Source organism: Salmo trutta, unplaced genomic scaffold (genome assembly GCF_901001165.1).
Source record: "Salmo trutta unplaced genomic scaffold, fSalTru1.1, whole genome shotgun sequence".
Lineage (NCBI taxonomy): Eukaryota > Metazoa > Chordata > Actinopteri > Salmoniformes > Salmonidae > Salmo > Salmo trutta.
The window spans coordinates 433,615-452,186 of record NW_021822308.1 but is presented as its reverse complement, the minus strand read 5'-3'; the positions used below and the strand labels follow the sequence as shown (position 1 = coordinate 452,186).

Sequence of the window (18,572 nt, the reverse complement as noted above, 5' to 3'; positions counted from 1 at the left end):
AGTAACAATGGAGAGGTGGAAGGTCCTCAACCAACAGTAATAATGGAGAGAGGTGGAAGGTCCTCAACCAACAGTAACAATGGAGAGAGGTGGAAGGTCCTCAACCAACAGTAATAATGGAGTAAGGAGCATCATAAATACTACTCAGACTGTCATGGTTATTCTGAAGTCTTTCATCGTGTTATTCTAAAGTTGAACTTAAACAGCACCATTTCAATAAACCTATATGGCAATCAGTCTTCCTGCTTTGGTAAAACAACCTTGGAAGTGTTCAGTACATTGACTAAATACATATCATGAATGTCACTTGTCTTTAAAATCTTCTATGGTCAATTAGTACTTTTGCCTATACCAAATAAACCACACATTGTTCTGCCTCAATCCCTTGTTGTTCTGTAAATATGTATTTATCCTGCCTTACAATAAATATAGACATGTTTATTTCTATGTTTACAACCTGTTAAATAGACAATCATTAGACAATGAGCATCATCATACAGAGTTATTTATTGACATCATCAAATCACAGCATACACACACAGCAACTCAGGTTTGGGGAAATGATCAGTCCTAAAACAATGCAAGTCTATGTGTATACAACATACACTGTACAATGAAATCACACTGTAGTGCATAAATTCATTACTAGAATCAAAACAAGTATTTCTGTGCCCTTGAAAGTTACACTGGGCTGTAGGTTTGGATGGAGATCAGGGGAGTAGTGCAGGAGGGACCCCATCCTTCATATGACATGCTGGGGGGTTCCCAAGGCTCACTCCAGACTCTGGGCCCCTGGGGGTCAAAGAGAATCTGACTGTTAGAGAGGAAACACACCAGAACGACAGTTCCTCTGACCAGGCCATCATTTTCCTGATCATTTCCCAAAGAATCTACATGTTGAATCTGTGAAACAGCCACTGTTCGCTGGCACCCAGCACGTGGTCACTAAAACACAGCTTGGCGACAGCAGTCAGCTACTTATTGCCTAAAGCTTATGTGGTATATTAGCTTATGAAATTAACATGAATGAAATACTCACAGCTGATTGGCCCGATGGCTATGGGCTTGAGGAGGACAGATTCAGACACAGAGCGAGAATTTCTTCCAGAGCACACCTGTAGAGAGAAAGAGACCAACCACTATGTCAGAGAGGCCAACCACTACGTCAGAGAAACCAACCACTACGTCAGAGAAACCAACCACTACGTCAGAGAGACCAACCACTACGTCAGAGAAACCAACCACTACGTCAGAGAGACCAACCACTACGTCAGAGAAACCAACCACTACGTCAGAGAAACCAACCACTACGTCAGAGAAACCAAGCACTACGTCAGAGAAACCAACCACTACGTCAGAGAAACCAAGCACTACGTCAGAGAGACCAACCACTACGTCAGAGAAACCAACCACTACGTCAGAGAAACCAACCACTACGTCAGAGAAACCAAGCACTACGTCAGAGAGACCAACCACTACGTCAGAGAAACCAAGCACTACGTCAGAGAAACCAACCACTACGTCAGAGAGACCAACCACTACGTCAGAGAGACTAAACACAAAAGTCAAAGGACTCACTGGAGTGCAGGAGGAGCTCCCCTGGTCACACAGGCTGAGGCTGCAGTGCAGGAAGAAGTAACGGTAGTCCACCTGCAACGCAGCAGAGAAGCGAGCCCTGAGGGACGAGCCACTTTCCTCCACTGTCACCTGGGTACGATTTGTAGGACACCTGGGAGAAGAGCCAAGAAACAGCAAAGGGTTGAAGGTTTGCACGGCTACACAGACCGTACTCAGCAACAAACATACCATACTTCACACACAAAACAAACACACATAGACATGCAAACAGCTAATGAATAGAGTCATGGACCTGTCCTGAATCATGTAGATCCGTGGGAGATTATCAGGGCTGGGGGATTGGTTGGCATAGCAGTCCCTTAGAACAACAACAAAACGCTCCATCCCGGACTCCTCTACGGACACGCCCACGCGCAGGGAGGAACCAATCGGCAGGAGGACTTCACCAGCTGGGTAAGACTCTGTGTAGTTGGAGTTACGATACAGAAACATGGAGGCTCTGGCCTTGGCACCGACTCCAACAGCTCCACGACTATTCCTATCAAGAGGTGAACATGAAGCCAGATGACATCAGATATTAGACAGCTTGATAACTTCAGATATCAAAGTTATTACAAAAAAACGTGTTAACACGTGCGAACAAATCTTTTATTTAAATGTTTTATTTAACTAGGCAAGTCAGTTAAGAACAAATTCTTATTTTCAATGACGGCCTACAACAGCCAAACACGGACGACGCTGGGCCAATTGTGCGCCGCTCTATGGGGCTCCCAATCACAGCCGGTTGTGATACAGCCTGGATTTGAAACAGGGTGTCTGCAGTGACGCCTCTAGCATTGCTTAGACTGCTGCGCCACTCGGGAGCCCCCCTTAACACTTCCGAACACTTTTTATATATGAACTCTTAATGTAGGTGTTTCATGTTTAACAATATCTTCAATTGGAAAACCAGAAGACAGAATTGTTCGAAACAGTTTGATTTCATAATGGCGGTTCTGTCAGAATAAACTTAATAAATATTCTGTGTATTTTCTCACAGTAGGTAGGGTCTGATGGCCACATCCAGACTGCTCTCTGTCTCCAGAGGATAGACACAGGAGAAAGGATAGCTCACGGGTCGGGAGAGAGAGTTGTTTCTCCCATCTACTGGATAAACGAATAAGCTGTTGGAGTAGACAGCATGGGTGGTGTTAGTCTGAAATAGAAGAAAAGTGTTTACAGTTAAATTAATATTCAGGTCTTATATACAGACCTACTAACAGTAAGGATCAGTTATAGTCTAAACTCTTCCAGTGTTGAATAACCTCCAGTCAGACATTGAGGTAATGTGTTCTCACCTCCAGAGTGTTTCCACAGCGTCCCTCCCGTCGCTCCACCTGGTACCACACCGTGCCGTTACGATCCTCGTGGGCGGAGCACCTAGGGTCGGCCAGGTGAGCTGTGGAAGCGTTCAGGCCAGCGGCCTTCAGGTTAGCCCTGTTTAGACCCACCTGTATTATGCTCTGCCCACACACTACCTCTGGGGCCATGATTGGAGGATTGGTGGTGGTAACAGTTATCCGAGGTGTTGCAGGTGTAGCGGCTGTTATAAAAGGTTGATAGAGAGAAAGAATGAAAGAGAGGAAGAGAAAAACAAGAGAATACAAAACGACTGTCAGCCAGGTGTGAAGAGCGAATAGTGAGGCACGGAACTCGTTCCTCTACTACACTGGTATTCTGTTGTGGAATAGTCTCCCACTGCCTATTAAACTGTCCCAGTCCCGGGGGGTTAAAGGATAGGTCAGAGGTCATCTTTGGACAAAGTTGAGTAGCTGTTAGTGTGAATGCATTAATGCCTCTGCTACATCAGAAAAATGAAGGCACAGGTCTGGCTCCCGAAGCCGTCTTAGCTGTTAGAGTTTTTTTGATAATGATTATAGATTTATTCATGTTCATGAGGACAAAATGAACGGATCAGAATAGGTTGACTGTATTTTCATATTCCTGCCTCTATTTTTTGTAGTTATTTATTTACTATATGCTGTGTTGTTTTCTCAGTGTTGTATGTATTCCATCAGAAGTTGGAAAATGTTGGAAATCAATTTAACCCCTGGGTTGTACTCAGTGCATCTTTTTCCCAATAAGTCAATCAATCACTGAGGAGTAAGATGTGTTTTTCTTAACACTCACCTTTCCTCTCACACCTCCAGGTGATCTTATCCTCACTCATACAGGTGTCATCATCTCTACAGGTAGAACACACCTTGGTGTTGACGTCTGGAAGAGCAGAGGGGAGGGGGGTTCATGGATTTGCTGTGACTAGTACACACTCAGGTTATACGACTGATGTACAATGTATTTGCCACAAAATATATTTTTTGCACACATTGTTTTTACACACACGTTGTGTGGTGAACCCAGAACCAAGTCTCACGGCACACGTGGTACTTGGTTCTGGGTTCAGAGAGTGAATTGGACACCTTGGAACATTCTTGATGTCTTTAAGAATCAGTAACAAGGACATTATGATGTCATACCTGCACAGTAGGCCAAGTGGCAGTTTATTGCAGGGACAAACTTGTAGACATAGTAGTTTCCATAGCAGGCTTTGACATGAATGGGAGTTTGAATAAAGCTGCAGCAGTTACCAGACCAGCTCCCACAGACACCCCTCTGAACCACCCCGTCTAACAGCTGGGGATGGGGCTTTGTGAGCCACATTGGGGCGTGGGTTCCACACATGTTAATCTCCACACACCTCTCTGGCATCTGAACGCTGGTGCGCCCCAGGAACAGGCGATACCAGCCCTGAAAGTTGATGCTCTGGTCACAGTGTAAGCCCCCATTAACCTGGTTGTTGTTGTTGTTGTTGGTGGCACGCCAGTCGTCATTCAGTGCGGTATAATTCTGGCAGGGGTCTGCACAGCGAAGTGTTCCACCAACACTGATACAGTCCTGTCCCACTGGACACTGTGTGCCACCACAGCGAAACTGGATAGAATTGGCAACAGTCACACCTGCGAAAACAATCCCCCCCATAAAAACATATGATATCCCTGGGCTCTGGTCAAAGGTTGTGCACTACATAGTCATTAGGAAGCCATTTGGGATGCAACCCAATCCAATCAACCCTTTACCTGAGCTGTCTGCAGTAACATGCTTAAAGAACAGGAGCATCATCAGAATACCCGTTGACATCATTCTGTTCAGCTCAGACACACAACTGAAAAAAATTATACAAAGATGTGTAATTCACTGAGGAGCAAAGTGAGGAGGGCAGTGGAAACGCGTCTCAAACAGGATGGATGAATATACCAAAAATGTGATAAACAGCAACACACTCAAAGCTTGTCAAAGGTCTGTTAAAACATAGTCAGGTAGAGTAAGTAGCATCATCATACTCCAAAGCCATTGTAATACAGTTGAAGTCAGAGGTTTACATACACCTTAGCCAAAGACATTTAAACTCAGTTTTTCACAATTCCTGACATTTAATCCAAGTAAAAATTCCCTGTCTTAGGTCAGTGAGGATCACCACTATTTTGAGAATGTGAAATGTCAGAATAATAGTTGAGAGAATTATTTATTTCAGCTTTTATTTCTTTCATCGCATTCCCAGTGGGTCAGAAGTTCACATACACTCAATTAGTACTTGGTAGCATTGTCTTTAAATTGTTTAACTTGGGCCAAACGTTTCGGGTAGCCCTCCACAAGCTTCCCACAATAAGTTGGGTGAATTTTGGCCCATTCCTCCTGACAGAGCTGGTGTAACTGAGTCAGGTTTGTGGGCCTCCTTGCTCACACACGCTTTTTCAGTTCTGCCCACAAATGTTCTATAGGATTGAGGTCAGGGCTTGTGATGGCCACTCCAATACCTTGACTTTGTTGTCCTTAAGCAATTTTGCCTGAACTTTGGAAGTATGCTTGGGGTCATTGTCCATTTGGAAGACCCATTTGCGACCAAGCTTTAACTTCCTGACTGATGTCTTGAGATGTTGCTTCAATATATCCACATAATTTCCCTCCTCATGATGCCATCTATTTTGTGAAGTGCACCAGTCCCTCCTGCATCAAAGCACCCCTACAACATGATGCTGCCACCCTCGCGCTTCACAGTTGGGATGATGTTCTTCGGCTGCAAGCCTCCCCCTATTTCCTCCAAACATAACGATGATCATTATGGCCAAACAGTTCTATTTTTGTTTCATCAGACCAGAGGACATTTCTCCAAAAAGTACGATCTTTGTCCCCATGTGCAGTTTCAAACCGTAGTCTGTATTTTTTATGGCGGTTTTGGAGCAGTGGCTTCTTCCTTGCTGAGTGACCTTTCAGGTTATGTCGATATAGGACTCGTTTTACTGTGGATATAGATACTTTTGTACCTGTTTCTTCCAGCATCTTCAGAAGGTCCTTTGCTGCTGTCTTGGGATTGATTTGCACTTTTCGCACGAGAGTACATTCATCTCTAGGAGACAGAACGCGTCACCTTCCTGAGCAGTATGACGGCTGCGTGGTCCCATGTTGTTTATACTTGCATACTATTGTTTTTACAGATGAGCGTGGTACCTTCAGACGTTTGGAAATTGCTCCCAAGGATGAGCCAGACTTGTGGAGGTCTACAATTGTTTTTGGGCTGATTTCTTTAGATTTTCCTATGATGTCAAGCAAAGAGGCACTGAGTTTGAAGGTAGGCCTTGAAATACATCCACATGTACACCTTCAATTGACTCGAATAATGTCAATTAGTCTATCAGAAGCTTCTAAAGCCATGACATCATTTTCTGAAATTTCCAAGCTGTTTAAAGGCACAGTCAACTTAGTGTATGTAAACTTCTGACCCACTGGAATTGTGATACAGGGAATTAGAAGTCAAATAATCTGTCTGTAAACAATTGTTTGAAAAATGACTTGTGTCATGCACAAAGTAGATGTCCTAACCGACTTGCCAAAACTATAGTTTGTTAACAAGAAATTTGTGGAGTGGTTGAAAAACGAGTTTTAATGGCTCCAACATAAGTGTATGTAAACTTCTGACTTCAACTGTATGTTACGCAAACATAAACTACATTATAAACCGGGTGGTTCGAGCCCTGAATTCTGATTGGCTGAAAGCCATGGTATATCAATCAATCAATCAATGAAATGCATTTATAAAGCCCTTTTTACATCAGCCGATGTCACAAATTGCTATACCACGTGTTTGACAAAACATGTATTTTTTACTGCTCTAATTACGTTGGTAACCAGTTTATAATAGCAATAAGGCACCTCGTGGGTTTGTGATATTTGGCCGATACACCAAGTCTAAGGGCTGTGTCCAGGCACTCCGCGTTGCATCGTGCTTAACAACAGCCCTTGAATGTGGTATATTGGCCATACACCACACCTCCTCGTTATTGCTTAATTATATTATTAAAATCATATTTTGGTTAGGAAAAAGTGGATTCTTCTAGTTGAGAGAGAGCACTTACCTCTGTGAACTGATTTCAATGGCCTTCGATGTGACTGATTGGTTGTTAATTGTCTTCTCAGATATCTCTACTGATACAATACAGCATTAACCAAATACAGATACAGATATTCATGCTGTAGTACTGTAATACTGAGGAAATTATAAAACCTACCTTTTTGTGATGATTTTGGTTACCACAGACACCTGCGGTACAACATTGCAAGGGGAGAGAGGGGTTTGATTTAGCTAACAGTCAAATCTTCCCCAAATAACTGGCCCAGTCAATCAGGAGAGATTTCCTATTAGGGTGCCTTCAAACCAGAAGTCATGAAATGCATGTCTAACGCAGGGCTGGTAGAAATGGCCTTCCCTGTGGCTCAGTTGGTAGAGCATGGTGTTTGCAACGCCAGCATGGTGTGTGCAACGCCAGGGTTGTGCGTTCGATTCCCACGGGGGGCCAGTACAACAAAGAAAATGCATGAAATGAAGTGTATGAAATGTATGCACTTACTACTGTAAGTCGCTCTGGATAAGAGTGTCTGCTAAATGACTAAAATGTAAAATGTAAATGTAAACGCTGTTCTCTGTAGTTGACGGATGAGTCTTTACATCTTTCCTGACGGACAGCGCATCACGATCTCAGAAAAAATAAAGTACATCTTACCAGTCTGGAGCGAGCCTTTGTTTGTGGTGGAAAAGAACCAAGCCTGCTTGATTTATATACATATGCCGAAGAGGGAAATTACTGTTTCAAATGGTAAAATCAATATTTGAAATTCAAATAAGAGCAATGTTCCAACATCTGCAAACTGTTAACGGTGGCACCTCTCACCAATGAGTTGTGTTTTACACCCCCATCTTTAAACCGTCAAAATAAAGAGAGTCTGCTGACTGCTGACACAAACATAAACAAGACACCATAGATTGTGTGCACAGGACAGTTGGCATGAGTATAGTATCCTGTAATGTATCTTAAACTAACATCTCCAACAACAGTAAACACACAGGACAGTTGGCATGAGTATAGTATCGTGTAATGAATCTTAAACTAACATCTCCAACAACAGTAAACACACAGGACAGTTGTCAGGATTCTTATCTTCTGTTTGATAGTCGATGATGATGGCGCAAGATCCTGCAGTGAAAAATAATCAACTGCGATGTCTAGGTAACTAGAGACAACAATAGTACATACACACGCATAAACACATTAACATTAAAAGGCACTACCCATGTGGAGTCATTAAAAAGACCATCATAAACTACTATTCAGGTTGTCATGGTCATTCTGAAGACTTTCATTGTGTTATTCTACAGTGGAATTCAAACAGCACCATTTCAAAACACCAATATGACTAATAGTCCTACTGCTTTGGTAAGACAGCCTTGGAAGTGTCCAGAACATTGACTAAACATGTATCATAAATTTCACTTGTCTTTAACAAGTTAAGCCAGCTGTTGGAGTAGACAGCATGAATAAGCTGTTGGAGTAGACAGCATGAATGAGCTTTTGGAAAAGACAGCAGGAATGAGGTGGTGGAGTAGACAGCATGAACGAGCTGTTGGAGTAGACAGCATGAATAAGCTGTTGGAGTAGACAGCATGAATGAGGTGGTGGAGTAGACAGCATGAATAAGCTGTTGGAGTAGACAGCATGAATGAGGTGGTGGATTAGACAGCATGAATGAGGTGGTGGAGTAGACAGCATGAATAAGCTGTTGGAGTAGACAGCATGAATAAGCTGTTGGAGTAGACAGCATGAATAAGCTGTTGGAGTAGACAGCATGAATGAGGTGGTGGAGTAGACAGCATGAATGAGGTGGTGGAGTAGACAGCATGAATAAGCTGTTGGAGTAGACAGCATGAATAAGCTGTTGGAGTAGACAGCATGAATAAGATGTTGGAGTAGACAGCATGAATAAGGTGTTGGAGTAGACAGCATGTGTGGTGTTACTCTGAAATAGAAGAATTAATAGATGCTTAGGTCTTATACACAGACCTACTAACATTAAGGTCTTATACACAGACCTACTAACATTAAGGTCTTATACACAGACCTACTAACATTAAGGTCTTATACACAGACCTACTAACATTAAGGTCTTATACACAGACCTACTAACATTAAGGTCTTATACACAGACCTACTAACATTAAGGTCTTATACACAGACCTACTAACATGAAGGTCTTATACACAGACCTACTAACATTAAGGTCTTATACACAGACCTACTAACATTAAGGTCTTATACACAGACCTACTAACATTAAGGTCTTATACACAGACCTACTAACATTAAGGTCTTATACACAGACCTACTAACATTAAGGTCTTATACACAGACCTACTAACATTAAGGTCTTATACACAGACCTACTAACATTAAGGTCTTATACACAGACCTACTAACATTAAGGTCTTATACACAGACCTACTAACATGAAGGTCTTATACACAGACCTACTAACATTAAGGTCTTATACACAGACCTACTAACATTAAGGTCTTATACACAGACCTACTAACATTACGGTCTTATACACAGACCTACTAACATTAAGGTCTTATACACAGACCTACTAACATTAAGGTCTTATACACAGACCTACTAACATTAAGGTCTTATACACAGACCTACTAACATTAAGGTCTTATACACAGACCTACTAACATTAAGGTCTTATACACAGACCTACTAACATTAAGGTCTTATACACAGACCTACTAACATTAAGGATCAATTATATTCTAAACTATTCCAGTGTTGAATAACCTCCAGTCAGACATTGTTGAATTCATATAGCAACATTCCAACATTGTTTAGAATGATCTAGCCTAAATATGGCATGATTCCACTATTTGTATGCATTTGCATCACTTTCAAAGAGATATTTTATTTGGAAGGCGAAAATAGCCTTTTAAATAGGGTGTAGGACGAGTGTACATGCGGTCATGGCAAAGGTCACTGCCCATTTTACCGCAGCCTTTTGTCCAACATTTGTAAACAGCCTGTCTACACTCTTTGAAAAAATTGTGCTATCAAGAACCTAACAGGGTTGTTCAGCTGTCCACATAGTGGAACCCTTTGAAGATCCCTTTTTGGTTCCAGGTATAACCCTTTTGCCTCTATGTAGAACCCTATTGGGTTCCATGTAGAACCCTTTCCCCAGAAGGTTCTACTTGGAACCAAAAATAGTTCTACCTGGAAGCAAAAAGGTTCTCCTATGGGGACAGCAGAACAACCCTTTTTGAACCTTTTTTTCTAAGAGTGTATAAACATGTGGCTTTTCATCAAATAGACGTTCGACAAAGTAATTTCAGTCCATTGCAGAACATAATAGCAAAGTAAAATATTTTCTAAAATGCATATGTTGAACCGTCAAGCTTTGACGTAATTTACAATTTTAAATCCAACACATTTATTTGATTGTGATTTGAATGTGTTATTTGCCCTAAAGGGAAAGGGGATACCCAATCAGTTGTACAAGTGAATGCATTCAAAAGAAATCTGTCTTCCACATTTAACCCAACCCCTCTGAATCAGAGTGGTGTGGGGGGCTGTCTTAATCAACGTCCACATCAACGTCCACATGAACAAGACACCATAGATTGTGTGCACAGGACAGTTGGCATGAGTATAGTATCCTGTAATGAATCTTAAACTAACATCTCCAACAACAGTAAATACACAGGACAGTTGTCAGGATTCTTATCTTCTGTTTGATAGTCGATGATGATGGCGCAAGATCCTGCAGTGAAAAAGAATCAACTGCGATGTCTAGGTAACTAGAGACAACAATAGTACATACACACGCATAAACACATTAACATTAAAAGGCACTACCCATGTGGAGTCATTAAAAAGACCATCATAAACTACTATTCAGATTGTCATGGTCATTCTGAAGACTTTCATTGTGTTATTCTACAGTGGAATTCAAACAGCACCATTTCAAAACACCAATATGACTAATAGTCCTACTGCTTTGGTAAGACAGCCTTGGAAGTGTCCAGAACATTGACTAAACATGTATCATGAATTTCACTTGTCTTTAACAAGTTTAGCCAGCTGTTGGAGTAGACAGCATGAATAAGCTGTTGGAGTAGACAGCATGAATAAGCTGTTGGAGTAGACAGCATGAATAAGATGTTGGAGTAGACAGCATGAATAAGCTGTTGGAGTAGACAGCATGATTGAGGTGGTGGAGTAGACAGCATGAATGAGCTGTTGGAGTAGACAACATAAATAAGCTGTTGGAGTAGACAGCATGAATAAGATGTTGGAGTAGACAGCATGAATAAGATGTTGGAGTAGACAGCATGAATAAGATGTTGGAGTAGACAGCATGAATAAGCTGTTGGAGTAGACAGCATGATTGAGGTGGTGGAGTAGACAGCATGAATGAGCTGTTGGAGTAGACAGCATGAATAAGCTGTTGGAGTAGACAGCATGAATGAGCTTTTGGAAAAGACAGCAGGAATGAGGTGGTGGAGTAGACAGCATGAACGAGCTGTTGGAGTAGACAGCATGAATAAGCTGTTGGAGTAGACAGTATGAATGAGGTGGTGGAGTAGACAGCATGAATAAGCTGTTGGAGTAGACAGCATGAATAAGCTGTTGGAGTAGACAGCATGAATAAGCTGTTGGAGTAGACAGCATGAATGAGGTGGTGGAGTAGACAGCATGAATAAGCTGTTGGAGTAGACAGCATGAATGAGGTGGTGGATTAGACAGCATGAATGAGGTGGTGGAGTAGACAGCATGAATAAGCTGTTGGAGTAGAAAACATGAATAAGATGTTGGAGTAGACAGCATGAATAAGGTGTTGGAGTAGACAGCATGAATGAGGTGTTGGAGTAGACAGCATGTGTGGTGTTACTCTGAAATAGAAGAATTAATAGATGCTTAGGTCTTATACACAGACCTACTAACATGAAGGTCTTATACACAGACCTACTAACATTAAGGTCTTATACACAGACCTACTAACATTAAGGTCTTATACACAGACCTACTAACATTAAGGTCTTATACACAGACCTACTAACATGAAGGTCTTATACACAGACCTACTAACATTAAGGTCTTATACACAGACCTACTAACATGAAGGTCTTATACACAGACCTACTAACATTAAGGTCTTATACACAGACCTACTAACATTAAGGTCTTATACACAGACCTACTAACATTAAGGTCTTATACACAGACCTACTAACATTAAGGTCTTATACACAGACCTACTAACATTAAGGTCTTATACACAGACCTACTAACATTAAGGTCTTATACACAGACCTACTAACATTAAGGTCTTATACACAGACCTACTAACATTAAGGTCTTATACACAGACCTACTAACATTAAGGTCTTATACACAGACCTACTAACATTAAGGTCTTATACACAGACCTACTAACATGAAGGTCTTATACACAGACCTACTAACATTAAGGTCTTATACACAGACCTACTAACATTAAGGTCTTATACACAGACCTACTAACATTAAGGTCTTATATACAGACCTACTAACATTAAGGTCTTATACACAGACCTACTAACATTAAGGTCTTATACACAGACCTACTAACATTAAGGTCTTATACACAGACCTACTAACATTAAGGTCTTATACACAGACCTACTAACATTAAGGTCTTATACACAGACCTACTAACATTAAGGTCTTATACACAGACCTACTAACATTACGGTCTTATACACAGACCTACTAACATTAAGGTCTTATACACAGACCTACTAACATTAAGGATCAATTATATTCTAAACTATTCCAGTGTTGAATAACCTCCAGTCAGACATTGTTGAATTCATATAGCAACATTCCAACATTGTTTAGAATGATCTAGCCTAAATATGGCATGATTCCACTATTTGTATGCATTTGCATCACTTTCAAAGAGATATTTTATTTGGAAGGCGAAAATAGCCTTTTAAATAGGGTGTAGGACGAGTGTACATGCGGTCATGGCAAAGGTCACTGCCCATTTTACCGCAGCCTTTTGTCCAACATTTGTAAACAGCCTGTCTACACTCTTTGAAAAAATTGTGCTATCAAGAACCTAACAGGGTTGTTCAGCTGTCCACATAGTGGAACCCTTTGAAGATCCCTTTTTGGTTCCAGGTATAACCCTTTTGCCTCTATGTAGAACCCTATTGGGTTCCATGTAGAACCCTTTCCCCAGAAGGTTCTACTTGGAACCAAAAATAGTTCTACCTGGAAGCAAAAAGGTTCTCCTATGGGGACAGCAGAACAACCCTTTTTGAACCTTTTTTTCTAAGAGTGTATAAACATGTGGCTTTTCATCAAATAGACGTTCGACAAAGTAATTTCAGTCCATTGCAGAACATAATAGCAAAGTAAAATATTTTCTAAAATGCATATGTTGAACCGTCAAGCTTTGACGTAATTTACAATTTTAAATCCAACACATTTATTTGATTGTGATTTGAATGTGTTATTTGCCCTAAAGGGAAAGGGGATACCCAATCAGTTGTACAAGTGAATGCATTCAAAAGAAATCTGTCTTCCACATTTAACCCAACCCCTCTGAATCAGAGTGGTGTGGGGGGCTGTCTTAATCAACGTCCACATCAACGTCCACATGAACAAGACACCATAGATTGTGTGCACAGGACAGTTGGCATGAGTATAGTATCCTGTAATGAATCTTAAACTAACATCTCCAACAACAGTAAATACACAGGACAGTTGTCAGGATTCTTATCTTCTGTTTGATAGTCGATGATGATGGCGCAAGATCCTGCAGTGAAAAAGAATCAACTGCGATGTCTAGGTAACTAGAGACAACAATAGTACATACACACGCATAAACACATTAACATTAAAAGGCCTATGTGGAGTCATTAAAAAGACCATCATAAACTACTATTCAGATTGTCATGGTCATTCTGAAGACTTTCATTGTGTTATTCTACAGTGGAATTCAAACAGCACCATTTCAAAACACCAATATGACTAATAGTCCTACTGCTTTGGTAAGACAGCCTTGGAAGTGTCCAGAACATTGACTAAACATGTATCATGAATTTCACTTGTCTTTAACAAGTTTAGCCAGCTGTTGGAGTAGACAGCATGAATAAGCTGTTGGAGTAGACAGCATGAATAAGCTGTTGGAGTAGACAGCATGAATAAGATGTTGGAGTAGACAGCATGAATAAGCTGTTGGAGTAGACAGCATGATTGAGGTGGTGGAGTAGACAGCATGAATGAGCTGTTGGAGTAGACAACATAAATAAGCTGTTGGAGTAGACAGCATGAATAAGATGTTGGAGTAGACAGCATGAATAAGATGTTGGAGTAGACAGCATGAATAAGATGTTGGAGTAGACAGCATGAATAAGCTGTTGGAGTAGACAGCATGATTGAGGTGGTGGAGTAGACAGCATGAATGAGCTGTTGGAGTAGACAGCATGAATAAGCTGTTGGAGTAGACAGCATGAATGAGCTGTTGGAGTAGACAGCATGAATGAGCTGTTGGAGTAGACAGCTTTCCTTAAAAGAGCCTTTGGGTTCTTGGAGAGGCAGGCAAGTGGGCCGGTAGGGTCTGAGGGCCACATCCAGACTGCTCTCTGTCTCCAGAGGATAGACACAGGAGAAAGGATAGCTCACGGGTCGGGAGAGAGAGTCGTTTCTCCCATCTACTGGATAAACGAATAAGCTGTTGGAGTAGACAGCATGGGTGGTGTTAGTCTGAAATAGAAGAAAAGTGTTTACAGTTAAATTAATATTCAGGTCTTATATACAGACCTACTAACAGTAAGGATCAGTTATAGTCTAAACTCTTCCAGTGTTGAATAACCTCCAGTCAGACATTGAGGTAATGTGTTCTCACCTCCAGAGTGTTTCCACAGCGTCCCTCCCGTCGCTCCACCTGGTACCACACCGTGCCGTTACGATCCTCAGACCAGCAGCCTTGTTTAGACCCACCTGTACCAGGCTCCACCAGCTCTGTGTTGCTCTTTGTTGTGAGTAGATCTTTAAGAGAGAAACAAGAGGAGGGTGACAGGGAGGTTGAGAGGAGAGAGAATGAAAGAGGGGGAATAAAGAGAAGGTCAATTACAACAGGAGGTTGGTGGCAACTTAATTGGGGAGGATGGGCTTGTGGTAATGGCTGGAGCGGAATAGGTGAAATGGTATCAAATACGTCAAACACATGGATGTCATTCCATTTACTCTGTTCCAGCCATTATTGTGAGCCGTCCTCCCCTCAGCAGCCTCCACTGCTCCCTACTGTCAAAAACACAGCCATTATGAAACTCAACTACAAGGCATTGCACACCTTTGCCTTCCACCATGGTCCTGCCACCACCTACTGTATCTACACTGAGGAGTAAGATGTGTTTTTCTTAACACTCACCTTTCCTCTCACACCTCCAGGTGATCTTATCCTCACTCATACAGGTGTCATCATCTCTACAGGTAGAACACACCTTGGTGTTGACGTCTGGAAGAGCAGAGGGGAGGGGGGTTCATGGATTTGCTGTGACTAGTACACACTCAGGTTATACGACTGATGTACAATGTATTTGTCACTACGGTTGTGAAACCACCGTTGTGGGGTGTCTAAAGTCTCTCCTGACATACTGTTAATATAAATACAGAGACTTGGTTCTGGTTTCAGAGAGTGAAGTGGACACTTAAACATAAAGCATCAGTAACAAGCACAGTACAATGGTACATACCTGCACAATATTACATGTAGCAGTATATTGGATGGATAAACTTATAGACAAAGTAGATTCCATAGCAGGCTTTGACATGGATGGGATTTTCCCTAGACCAGCAGCAGTTACCAGTATAGCTCCCACAGACGCCCCTCTGAACCACCCCGTCTAACAGCTGGAGATGGGGATCCGTGAGCCTCATGGGGGAGCGGGTTCCACACATGTCCATCTCCACACACCTCTCTGGCATCTGAACACTGGTGTTCCCCAGGAACAGACAATACCAGCCCTGCCAGTTGACATCCTTGTCGCAGTGCTCTCCATTAACGTTGGCATTGTTGTTGGTGGCACGCCAGTCGTCATTCAGTACGGTGTAGTGCTGGCAGGGGTCTGCACAGCAAGATGTTCCACTGGATGCCGTGTGCCCCTACAGCCGACCATACCTGCTAAAACAATTCTCCTATACACTACCGTTCAAAAGTTTGTGGTCACTCAGAAATGTCCTTGTTTTTTTGTCCATTAAAATAACATCAAATTGATCAGAAATACAGTGTAGACATTGTTAATGTTGTAAATTACTATTGTAGCTGGAAATAGCAGATTTTTTATGGAATATCTACATAGGCGTACAGTGGCCCATTATCAGCAAACATCACTCCTGTGTTCCAATGGCATGTTGTGTTAGCTAATCCAAGTTGATCATTTTTAAAGGCTAATTGATCATTAGAAAACCCTTTTGCAATTATGTAAGCACAGCTGAAAACTGTTGTGGTGTTTAAAGAAGCAATACAACTGGCCTTCTTTAGACTAGTTGAGTATCTGGAGCATCAGCATTTGTGAGTTCGATTACAGGCTCAAAATGGCCAGAAACAAAGACCTTTCTTCTGAAACTCGTCAGTCTATTCTTGTTCTGAGAAATGAAGGCTATTCCATGCGAGAAATTGCCAAGAAACTGAAGATCTCGTACAACTCTGTGTACTACTCCCTTCACAGAATAGCGCAAACTGGCTCTAACCAGTTTGCGCTAAAAAAGAGGAGTGGGAGGCCCCGGTGCACAACTGAGCAAGAGGACAAGTACATTAGCGTGTCTAGTTTGAGAAACAGATGCCTCACAAGTCCTCAACTGGCAGCTTCATTAAATAGTACCCGCAAAACACCAGTCTCAACGTCAACAGTGAAGGGGCGACTCCAGGGGTCTGGCCTTCTAGGCAGAGTTGCAAAGAAAAAGCCATATCTCAGACTGGCCAATAAAAATAAAAGATTAAGATGGACAAAAGAACACAGACACTGGACAGAGGAACTCTGCCTAGAAGTCGCCTTATTTTCACAATCCATTCACACACACACACACACACACACACACACACACACACACACACACACACACACACACACACACACACACACACACACACACACACACACACACACACACACACACACACACACACACAGAGAGAGAGAGAAACAATGTAGTGTTATTGTCATCAGTCAGTTATGTAAGCAAGTCTTATCTTATAATGTACAGATAATCCGCCAGTCCATTCTCAAAAACCTCATCATACTGAGCCTTCTGGTCAACCTTCATGGTCAGATTATATACATTCTCAACTGGGTTCAGGACCTGATGTTCTGAGTTCGCAAATAGGACACACACACACACACACACACACACACACACAAACATCTGTTACCCTTACCCCCTCTGCCCACCCAACCAGGAGCTCCAAATCTAGCCCATCAAGGTGAGCACATGTTTTGGGTGACAACAGACCACGTGAGCCTGAGTTACGCAAGGACTTTACAAAGAGCTCCCCATGTCTCTTTACCTCCACCTTTCTCTCCTTTCTCTCTCTTTCTCTCTCTCTCTCTCTCTCTCTCTCTCTCTCTCCCCTCTCTCTCCCCCATTTCTCTCTCTCTATCTCTCTCCTTTCTCTCTCTCTTTATCTCTACCCACTCTCCATCTTTCCCTCTCTCTCTCTCTCTCTCTCTCTCTTTCTTTCTTCCCCCTCTCTCTTTATCTCTACCCACTCTCTCTCTCTCTCCATCTTTCCCCTCTCTCCCTCTCGCCCCCTGTTTCTCTCAGTCTAATTGTATAGAAGTATCCTGTGCTCAAACTACACACACAATTAGTAATTTTTATTACACAGTAAATAAGAATAGAATATGTTTCTAAACACTTATACATTAATGTGGATGCTAACATGATTACAGATAACCCTGATTTTTTTTATTTTACCTTTATTAAACTAGGCAAGTCAGTTAAGAACAAATTCTTATTTTCAATGACAGCCTAGGAACAGTGGGTTAACTGCCTTGTTCAGGGGCAGAACAACAGATTTGTACCTTTTCAACTCAGGGATTTGAACTTGCAACCTTCCAGTTACTAGTCCAACACTCTAACCACTAGGCTACCCTGAATAGTAAATTAGGATGAGTGAGAAAGTTACAGAGGGTCAATGATCATACCCCAAGACATGCTAACTTCTCACCATTGTCAGTAACAGGTTAGCATGTCTTGGGGGTATGATATTTTCACAGCAGTAATTCATACAACAGGAATTTGCATTTTCTAGCCCACACACTTTTAACCCCACCTCTCACCCAATTTTCCATCTACCCTCTCCCCCACAACCCTACCCTCCCCCCACCCATCTCTTCCATTTGGCCGGGTAAAGAGCAGACAAATCATAACAAACAAGTCTTAAACATAAATAATAATAACAATAATAACAACAACAACAATAATAATAACAATAATATAATAACAATAACAATAATAATAACAACAATAATGATCATAATAATAACACAAGAAACAAAGAAAAACATACAACAAAAA

At 41.7% G+C, this 18,572-nt stretch overlaps 1 protein-coding gene across 1 annotated transcript in view; it reads right to left on the bottom strand.

The window, feature by feature from the left end:
* Positions 1-487: 487 nt before the first annotated feature.
* LOC115181676 (uncharacterized) overlaps positions 488-18,572 on the bottom strand; it is a 44,608-nt gene continuing 26,523 nt past the window's right edge. The window contains exons 18-31 of the mRNA XM_029743509.1: positions 15,860-16,120; positions 15,424-15,510; positions 14,899-15,041; positions 7,182-7,194; positions 7,029-7,095; positions 4,695-4,780; positions 4,095-4,574; positions 3,748-3,834; positions 2,916-3,160; positions 2,616-2,773; positions 1,871-2,116; positions 1,579-1,729; positions 1,040-1,115; positions 488-792 (exon numbers count right to left, since the gene is read on the bottom strand). Coding sequence (XP_029599369.1) covers positions 773-792; positions 1,040-1,115; positions 1,579-1,729; positions 1,871-2,116; positions 2,616-2,773; positions 2,916-3,160; positions 3,748-3,834; positions 4,095-4,574; positions 4,695-4,780; positions 7,029-7,095; positions 7,182-7,194; positions 14,899-15,041; positions 15,424-15,510; positions 15,860-16,120 — 2,120 coding nt within the window. The 3' untranslated portion in view covers positions 488-772. The remainder of the gene's footprint in view (positions 793-1,039; positions 1,116-1,578; positions 1,730-1,870; positions 2,117-2,615; positions 2,774-2,915; positions 3,161-3,747; positions 3,835-4,094; positions 4,575-4,694; positions 4,781-7,028; positions 7,096-7,181; positions 7,195-14,898; positions 15,042-15,423; positions 15,511-15,859; positions 16,121-18,572) is intronic.